Source organism: Sinohyriopsis cumingii, chromosome 7, assembly GCF_028554795.1.
Source record: "Sinohyriopsis cumingii isolate HCF-2022 chromosome 7, ASM2855479v2, whole genome shotgun sequence".
In the NCBI taxonomy this organism is placed as follows: domain Eukaryota; kingdom Metazoa; phylum Mollusca; class Bivalvia; order Unionida; family Unionidae; genus Sinohyriopsis; species Sinohyriopsis cumingii.
The window spans coordinates 26,048,894-26,059,389 of NC_142967.1; the positions used below are offsets into that span (position 1 = coordinate 26,048,894).

The window sequence follows — 10,496 nt, forward strand, 5'->3', positions numbered from 1 at the left end:
ATGGCATAAATATATCCGATAAATTAAATCCTGAAAATATTATTTCTGATTTTGAAACACTATAAGAGCGAAAGGAGGAAGGAGCATACACGCTGCCATCTCAGTATAGATTTATAAAGAAGATTCAGATGACGATGTCTCAATCACTAGCCACAATAAAAGAAAGTGAAGTAAAGAAATTTGTTTCGTTGTCTCGTGCAATCGAAAAAATTAGATCAGAATTATCTCGTGAATATGAAGGAAAAAAGATAATTAATACTCGTGTGAGGCAACTAAGAAAAATTCTGTCTAATGAAAATGAAAGTTAGAAAGTGAAAGTAGTATGTCAGATTTTAGTTCAGTCAGTAAAAAATAAATTTCTTAAAACATTTTGGTAATTCTGATTACACTGACAGATTTCAGTAAAATATTATATTTGTTTGTTTTGTTTGTTTGTTTTTTTTTGTTTTTCACTGAAATGTTAGACTCACACGATTTTTAATACCCAAATACACCTCAAAATGAACAAATCAGACTGATTTTCAGTAAAAACTAAATTTCTTATAATATTTATAAAATCTGGTCTAAGTATTTGTCAATCCACCTGTTGACTTATCCCTGATTTTTTCCTTGATATTATCAAGGGGAACGGAGAATTATTTTTTTTGGTACTGTTTCCTTGAAATCGTACATTTTTCACAATTGGAAATCCTTATGATTTTACATATAAATTTATATTTATCATCTGATTCCTTAAATCCAGCAAATGCCCGGATTGGTCAGTTAGTTTGAAATTTATTCTTGATAATAGTGGATTATGACATCGTAGATTTAACGTATTGATCGGATCTTGTACAATCAGATATCCGGGTGGTTCTTTCGGTGTGAACGAATAAGGAAAAAATCCTTGCTGCGCTTGATTTGATATTGTTGTGTCTGTGCTGTAACTTCCATCTAATACATCACACACAAGATTGATCGCGACCACCTGGGTCACATTTATGATTTCCGGGAATACATGTCGTCCTTCTCCTTGTGGATTATTGTTGTATGGAGAATAATTGCCGATGGTAGTGTTTCCTTGCATCGTGTAAGTATTTCAGAAAAAAACTCATCGATGATTTTGTTAGTGGATTTTTTTAGTTCGTCTGCGTTATACCCGGGAAATTTAAAATTTGGTAAATCACCTTCTGTTATTGAGTATACAGTTAAAAAATTGTTGTTTGGGGTCCTCTGCAGCATTAATTGTTAACTGAATTACTCGCTGGTTAATATATTCCATGTCGGATACGAGCTGATTTAATGTTTCTATTTGTTTAATGATTTCGCTGCGTGAACTTGCTATATCAAAAAGATGTTCTTGGAAACTCTGTTGTAGTCGTTCTCGTTGTCGTTTATGTTCTTGATTAATAACTCTGAAATATCGAGCAAACATCGTACTCAGCCCGCAACATGGATAATTGATTATCAACGGTGCTGTAGTTAACGTCAACATATTTTTTTGTTGCGGCATCTTCGTCGGATGTTGGATCTCTTAACACCATTATTTTTTTCCGCTCATGTTGAGTTCACCTGTCATTGTGTCGCCGGTATGTTTTAAACAATTAACAACACTTTTTGTGATTTCATCTCTGATATACTCGAGTCTGATATTTTCGCTGTCAGTAAACACAGGGATGTTATCTGTGACCGCACCGAGTACTCGTCGAACTATGTCATTCCATTTGATATTGCTGGTTTTTAACACACCGTATTTATCACGAAAAACAACAACCTCATCTCGGTCAAATCCGGACAAGTTCATGAGATCAGATATTTCATCTTTAGTCGAATATTTTGATAATCAATATCATCGCCTTTAATGTCTTTACCCATGCTGAGAGATCTTCCGTAAATATCTACCATATTATCTTTAAGCGTTGTTTAAAATGTTAAATCTTACTGCGGTATACTCGTGCACGACTTTGTGAGGTGGTTTGGATAATTTTGATAACGCGTCAAGTACATTAATTACTTCACGGCCACATATTGGTGGATCGGTTAATGTTTGTGTTGATAGCGTTGAGTACCAAACTGGAATTTGAAATCCGCTGATGTATTTTAAAAATTCAACTGGCGGTGCAAACCCATACGAATCGAAATAAATTCCACATGGATCAATCACGTAAGCAACCCAATGAGTTCCTGGACGATGGCTGTTATCAAGATTCATAATTCCTGCTTCTTTGGTATTCGGTTGGCTCGGTAACTGATCTCGCATAAAAACACCTCTGAATTTTTTCTTTTAAGTTGCTTAGCAGCATCGAGTAAATCAAAATTTGACATCGGTGAAACACTCTGTGTTTAAAACGTTTCGGGTACCATGAGGGCGGAATTCCTGGAAGTCTTAGACCCGCTCCTTTTTTATATCCCTTCCCAGTTGCTTTCTGTAATGCCATTCCAGCAGCGGTTCCAACATCACCTAAAGCGGCTGCTTTTGCAACAGCTGGGGCAGCAGCAGCAATTAATGCTGGTATTGCCGCGAGAAGTGGAAATATACCACCGGTTTTAATCATGTCTTTGATGGCACTTGGAGCGAAATCAAGTTGAACTCCGGTTTTTGCTTTTTGCGCTTTATTGAAATGTTTTAGTTGAATTTTAGTCAACGATAACTTGTTTGGACCACCACTAGCAATCTGATCTCGCTTCATTGTTATTTTTGACCCGCATGCCCTCGCGTTTTTTTTTATTTTTTCACATGACCGGGAGTCAGAATGACATTAACGTGACTAAATGACATTTTTATAATTAACGCGGTTGGTCTAATTGTCTACCTGTTTTCTACTGGTGCATCAATAACTCTCATTCGCCCACCAACACCTTCACGTAACATTGCTTTATCGCTGAGGATAACTGCGATTGCTCTGTAATCAATATAAACAACCGCTGGACCATCTGCAGCAATAGGAGGGGCTGTTACATTAGCTCGAAAGTGTATATCAACGACAGATTGTCTAACTAAATCAAGATGTTCCAGTGAAAAGTAATAAATTGGATAATATGTTGTAAAATCTAATTGTGATATTTGTAAGCAAGTATCTATATTTAGATACTTAGATGTTTCGTCAAACGATGATATACACGTGCAGCATGATTAGTATTAAAATCTAACAGTATATTCTCAGATGGTTCTTGATGTCCGTTTATTCTTAAGGAAACTTCAGAAACACTAATTTTATCAAATATCATATGACTCCGTGTTTGTGAGTTTAATCCTGCAGTATCTTGAAAAGCAATGAAAATATGTCGTGGTGCAGAACCTCTCTGCTACGATGCTATATGCCATGTAAATAAACCATTAATAAAACTTTGAACACTATCTGTGGTTACTGTAAACCATGATAAAAACGATTTACCCCTTGATTCATAAAAAAAGTAATCGCTGTTCTTCAGCAATTGCCGGAGTCATTAACAGGTCGCCAGATAGCATCATCGTCAGTACCTTTCCTAAAAAGCACAACTGTTTGTTTTGCTCCAAAAATTACTTTTCTAACATCTCTACAAAATCCAAATATGTGTGACAACGGGATTGCACATGAAAATCTTCTACGATCACCACTCAACATTAATTTACGCGTTGTAAATCCTAAATTAAGTTCTGTATTAGCACCATGAACCACCGGCCATACATCAGCGTCAGCATTGTTGGCATTGTTTCTTGGTCTTCTTATATTGTACTGATCATTGTTAGGTAAATCAGAAGTGTCCTTAGCAAACATCATTGATGGACCACCTTATCTTGTATAATCATCAGAATATCTTGCCAAACCTATTATTGTTGTAGCTACATCAACATTATTTTCAATTGATTCAAATTTGTTTCCGACAATCATATACGTAGCACTTTCAAACAAGGCCATAATTCCATTATTAACAAAACCGACTTTAACATTACCTCCGTATTCTGTATCATCTGTTTTTATAATTTCACCTTCTACTTCAATAAATGCTTTAGCGGGTAAGAAATATCTGCTTGTATCTTGAACCTGTAATTCAATTCGTCCTTGCTGATTTGGATTTCGTGCGTCATAAGAATAATACTGAAAATCACGCACTGATTCATTTTTAAGAACCGGTTCGTCTATGTCAAACGCTGTGTCGGATTTACGTTTAAACATATTATTATAATTTGTTATCTTCTAAAACGAAGACCATTTCCTGATATCAGACTTGTATTTATTTGTTCAATCCCTTGATTCATCAAGGCTGCTAGGTTTTCATTTACTACTTGAACAATTTTTTTGTAATGACATTTGCGGGCATAACTTTAGTACTAGGTAATTTTTTCTGGTGGTGGTTTTCTTCGTATTAATCTCGCTAATCTATCTTTGATTGCCAAGAATGCTTTATCAGTAAGATCACCAATAACACCAGCAACTTTCTCACGAATAACATCAATAGCTTTCGTCGATAATTGTTTTGCAAATGGCATTGCTTTGGGGGCTATCCTTGTGAATAAACCCTGAGCAACATCACCAAGTCCATTTCCGTAAGTCATCTTATATACTGGTAATCCTGAATGTACCACCCTGACCATGATTGATCTACGATGAGAATTGTTTACGATTATTTTTATTTAATTATTTATTAATCTAATCACTGTGACAATTAATCACTATGATAATCATCAACGAGCTCATCAATAAGTTCTCGGTAAATATCAATATCCATGATACCGCCTTGAAATAATAGTTCACAAATATCAGCTGCTTCATTAATTATTTCTGGTGAGTTATTTCCAGCTCGTTTTCCTCCTGTAAGAACTTCTAACCGTTGCACGTCATCGAGGATATTGTTAGAACAAACAAGACCGTTTTCCAACCCACTTCCTTTTGCTCCTTCTTCTGTTGTTTCCGTGCTTTTCTTAAAAAGTCTTCAGGGTGATCTTTAGTTTTTTGCTTTTTTAAGTAGCTCTTCAGGCCTTTTAAGTTCCGACATCAACATTTGCTGCGGTGAAGAAGACTGTTGTTCTATCTGTTGCAGAGGTGAAGGAAGTTGATATGAACGTTCCTGCTGGGAGGGTTGTTGTTCTATTTGTTTCACTGTCTCGTTATACTTCTTCATGAAGACTTCTGTGTTCTAAATCATCATCTCTGGTTTGTTTTTTGTTTTTATATATACGATATATCCATTTAATAAGATTATAATCGTTTACTTTTTCAAAACTGGGATTTTAAATACTAGATTTATTAAACATACTAATTAATATTTTGTTAGGTAAAACATATTCTTTACTATTTCTAATATCTTCGACAAAACCTTCCTTAAATCTTGCAATCAGTTTAATATTTTCTCTTATTGGTTTAGATGCAAGTTCTTTTTTTTGCGTCGACGACTTCAGTTCAAAATTTTCCAATACCTTCAAGTATTTCTTCATCGACGGGAGGAGGCTGAGCTGCAGCTATATCAGTTGGAAGATCTCGTAAAACCTTTTTTGTTTTCTTAGTTCTCGCTGCTATTTTTTTAGTTTGTTCAGCGGTCTGTTTTGATACTGGGAGAAGATCCTCCTTAATAGCCGTTACGACTTTTTCAGTAACTTTAGTAACAGGTTTGAATAACAGTTCTGTACCTTCTGCGTATTCAACTTGTGCTTCTTGTCTTGCTTACAGTTTTTCTTTGACAGCATCTCTCAATAGTATGTGTTTCTTTAATGCCTCTAATCGCTCTCGAGCTAATCTAGCGGAATATGGTTCTCCGATGTTTGCCATTATTGATATAATAATGATTTAATTTACAGCAGCAGAGAGGGCGCTGCCTCAAACTTGGCACCGACGCGATCGCTGACTTTTCCTGCGATTTTTCGCGATCAGAAAAACTTATCACAGATAGGCTGGGTACGTCAATTAGAGTTTATTAAGTTCGTTGACAGGGTTGTCTCGTACCAGCTACTGAGACAATCGCGATTATTCTTTTGCTGCGATTTTTCCAGGAAGGCTTATTTTGCGAAACGGAGAGTGAACCAATTAGAGACTGTTCACCCTCTCTGCTGCTAAACTTATAAAGAAGTACATTGGTAAGTTACTCTTGCTCTGACATTTGACATATTTGAATAACGTTATGTATTTGACATACCTAAATGACGTCATCCACCTCTGAACAAATCACACTATCCCTGAGATACCTCCAGAAATGTTGAAATTAAATTAGTAAGACACACAGACAACAAACACAAAATCAGTGACAACCATTCTTGGGGTATGTTTGAATGGAAAGTACATTTAAAAGTCCATTGCTGAGCATGTGCATTTATCAGAAACGAATTGGCGCGCGTTCTCGCCTATGGAAGTATTAAAATTACATGGTCTTTTAGTTTGTACTTCATGTTATGATTGCCTGTATCTCGTTTTATTTCCCGTGTTATTTCGAAATAAATGTTTTCCTTCGTTCTATTTAACTCTGACCCAGTTTGATGTCCTTTAGAAACAAGAGTGGTAGTTTAGTTTCTCAATAAAATTGAAAGGTCAAAAGGTGGCACGTTTTACTCAGTCATGCTACCTCAGTTTTACAAAAGTTCTAATTCTGATTGTCAAAAGATGCACAGTCTTTAGGAAGGGAAATCTACGAGAATCTGCAAATTATTGGTATTTGCGTTTCATTTACACAGTAAGCTGCCTTAACAGAAAAAGTTATAATTAAACAATAGTTAACTAGTTTACAAAAGAGTTAAAAGCATTGTTTTCCACATAATTGGATTTCGGTTAGAAATGGAGGCTTATTATCATCGTGTAGTTTTTGCAAAATGAACATGTTGAAATCGCTGTCATTGAAAGTTTCCACTTCAGATCATAAACCTGAAGTGTCGAATTTACAAAAAGAACATACGTAACTAACGTTTAATTACAACTCGGTCTTTTCTTGGACAACTGTTAATAAAACCATTTCACTTGGATTCATTGTAAACTAATTGGTTATATTTAAACGGACTACCAGTCAAGGTACCCAAGCTTCGATATGTTGCAGCTGTTGATATAATATGAAGTCCATCTACACTATTGTTCTGTACATATCATGTCCCAGTCGTCTACAGCTGCATTTGAAATTAGAGGAAAGGGAGGTAAATCCGGTGTAAAACGGAAGCAGGAATAAAGACCCAAACATAATAACAACTAGAATTGCCTGTTGTAAAAATAGGCCGACGAGAACGCTTGCTATTAAGGCAAATAGTGAATATCCCCATAGATGGCTCAGACTGGAAAGAAAAGGGTTTGAGTGTTTGAATTCTTCTTCCACAGCTCTCTGCGGAATCCATTTGACATTGGGTGAAATGTTGGCGGCCCAGGACCGGCAGATACGGACTGTACCGACGAGAGCCTCTGGAGTAAACTGACAGATTGAAGCTATTGTCTCAAAAAGCACGCCTTTATAGTTTTTTCTATTGCATGCTGCAAACTTTGGAAAGACAAGTACAATGAAAATGACGACGATAATGGAAGCATACCGATAACGAATATGGACGCTGGTATGAAGATTGATGTACAACAGAAGGAGAGGTTTCATCAACATTTGCCGTAAGGCCGAATGAGCAATGTAAGAGCTCACAAAATCTAGTTTACTTGGTGTCCTTACTTTAGTCATGTTGAAGCTCTTTCGGTGGAAGATATTTTGCAAGAATCTCATCGGCCTGCCAAAAGCGTTAGGCCAAAAATACATGGCAAGAAGTATTTCACCCCTATTCCACCTCCTTTCGCGAATATTCCATGTTATATAGTTGTAGCTTGGAGCTTCAAGCAAGTAAACCGACCCAGCATAAAGAGGTTGTAAAATGGCTGCCTCAAATGTATCATGACTGAGAACATCAATAGGAACACGTTCAATCAATTTGTCTTTGGTGCCAATTACTTTGTCAATGTACACACGATTTTTTATCAGCCCCTTCCCAAAGAATCCTGATTGGCCCAAGAGGGCTGTAATAGCGTTTGTCATCGGTTCGTATATGCCTTGTCTCATGGATTCTAAATGCATAAAAATTGTGTCGTCAGGTTTGCAATGAAGCTTTATTGCTGGCTGAATTATGCCCCTCTCCGGATGTGCTGCCGCTGTTTGAAGTAGTTCGGTCACTGCACCTCTTGGCACACCAGTGTCAGCATCAAGGACGAGTGTGTAATCAAATTTACGTTCAAAAACATTATTTACATCGTCAGAAGCATGAAATAGAGGCTGCCCGTAAGGACGAGCGTTTTTTCCGTAATATTCCGGATCACAATAGGTGTATGCTTCACATTCTCCTTCTGATAACAACATTAAGTCCTGGTACTGGCCACATTTTCGTACCACACGACTCACACGATGCAGGACCATAAACTCTCGTGCATATTTATCACATATATCGTCTAAATACTCACTAACAAAGACTGTTGGATCTATATTTTCATACATCTGCCAAACGGTCTTTAATCGATATGAATCAATGGATTCGTAATCTCCCTGCGAAAAAGAAACACCCTCACGAAACAGTTCGTCGTAAATTATGGCTCTATTGGTGTCTCTTTCCTCTAACTCGTATTTTTTCAGTTCTTCGTCGTTTGTTGCGCTGACTAGGACAGCAGAAACGTTTGGTCCAAGATTACCGATGAAAGCCTCGTACATCGTCTCAAAACATTCGTCGATGTCATCTTTGCTTGTTGCCAGAAGGTTGTAATTTAAAACTATCGTCAGTTTGTCAGCTGGAGCCTTCTTGTTTTCCCTTTGGTTGCCACCGATAATTAGAGTTGCAATCGTTTGGACTGGAAATTCAAAAACGGAGCCTTGTAGAATGCTTAAAATCACTACAATGAAAACGCCATTTACGATATTCGTTTGTGACCAATCCATATTGAGGATGTTTAAGATCACAGCCACTAAAGAGAGAGTCATCCATATTGAAAAGTACAGAAATACTCGCAAACGTTTCCTCATTCTGGGGCGAGTAGATTGGATTGAAACTCTTTAAAGTTGTACTATCTGTTATCTCTTTCCACGCCTGAAAATAAAAATTTTAAGGATATAAAAACAATATTTCCCACGCTAAATTTTCGTTACCATAGTTACAAATATATTCGTCTCGGACATTAAATACAGGCAAATATGCAAATCTGACATGTTCGGGATCAAGAAAATGCTCCAAGAAACATTTCTCCAAACAATATTATTGTAGTTCTTTTCACGGTTTCGATGAGGATTCGTGTCTGGTTATCAGCATACAGCTTTAACCGTACCCAAATATCGGTGTATGTAAGTCGACTTTCCTTTAGTACAAAAATGGATTTATTTTAAATCGTAGAGTGATGTCTTATTATGAAAAATTGATCACATGTAGGTGTAAAAATATTTAACTACAAGACGACGAAGAAAATAAAAAAGATTTTTTACAGAAAGTTCCACAGTCGAGGCCTACAGAAAAAGGTTTCGTCTCATTTAGGACACAATACAATGACATTGACATTTCATGAATGCTAAAAACTATGTACTATGGTAAAACGATTAATGACATTATTAAATGTTTAATATGAACAAGTCATCTATATTAACAAAATTGAGTCTGGATGGTATACCTTTTACCAATGGGGGAGAAGAAGACAATGCAAAAGTGTTTATCTTTGTTAATTATTGACTTATCAAAACTTACAACACTTACTTAATGTTCAGTGATAAGAAGTAACACCAGCGGACGTGTCTGTAATCCAAGTAGAGTAACTGGTATTGATTTGCGAGTTTACATAACTGTCCTTTTATAAACATATCGTCTCCAATACAGAATTATATCCAAATGGGTGATTTTGATTGCTCATTTCACTGTGCTTGACCCACCCAAGTACATGCCCTACTAACCCGAATGCGCTTGAAAAAGCGCGTGACGAAAGCGGATTTATTTAGTATTTGAATTTCATCCTCGTGGGATTGGATCGTTATTATAGTTGTGATGCGTACCGCTGATGCAGATTTCCTATGTTCAAGTGTGCGTCGTAAATTATAGTTTTGGCTATCATAACTGGTGGTTAGTACATTAGTCTAAGAATATAGGATAACAATACTTTTAAACGTCAGTAGCTTTCAAAAGGCGTAATGTTTATTTTGAAATATGGGTGTTCAAGGATTAGCATGTAACTATAATACTGTCTATATATGTTTATGTATAATTACCTGTTTATGCTATTTTACTGCACTCCTTCGTGCATTATGTAATCGATTTTAAACCGTCATGATTTAACAATTCCTGTGAATTTTGATGTTCGAAACTGCAGTGTTCATGGCTTATACCATCTGCAAAATGAATTTTAAACACGTAAGCCATAGTCTAACATTAATATTTCCACTTATACAAATTCCACGATTTTTTATCATCTATGAAAGGTAAACAGAATCCTATTTCCTTTCCTTATTGTCTGTGAAAGGTAACAGAGCCCTAGTTTATGTTCTTTTTGTCTGTGAAAGGACCCAGAGCCCTAGTTTATTTTCTCTATTAATTATTTGTTGAAAGTGCAGTACCTTTTGATCCTTTT

At 36.2% G+C, this 10,496-nt stretch overlaps 1 protein-coding gene across 1 annotated transcript; it reads right to left on the reverse strand.

Moving 5' to 3' along the window:
* Positions 1-6,201: 6,201 nt before the first annotated feature.
* Positions 6,202-9,713, reverse strand: LOC149794925 (uncharacterized). Its single transcript, XM_089964005.1, has 2 exons — positions 9,632-9,713; positions 6,202-8,977 (listed from the first exon to the last, which is right to left on the reverse strand). Exon 2 carries the CDS (start codon positions 8,911-8,913, stop codon positions 7,003-7,005), a length of 1,911 nt encoding a protein of 636 aa, XP_089820131.1. The 5' UTR covers positions 8,914-8,977; positions 9,632-9,713; the 3' UTR covers positions 6,202-7,002.
* Between the last annotated feature and the right edge of the window lie 783 nt (positions 9,714-10,496).

Bases quoted from the DNA above. Each gene is read 5' to 3' on its own strand.
- LOC149794925 (XM_089964005.1), bottom strand. From the start codon at position 8,913: ATGAGGAAACGTTTGCGAGTATTTCTGTACTTTTCAATATGGATGACT.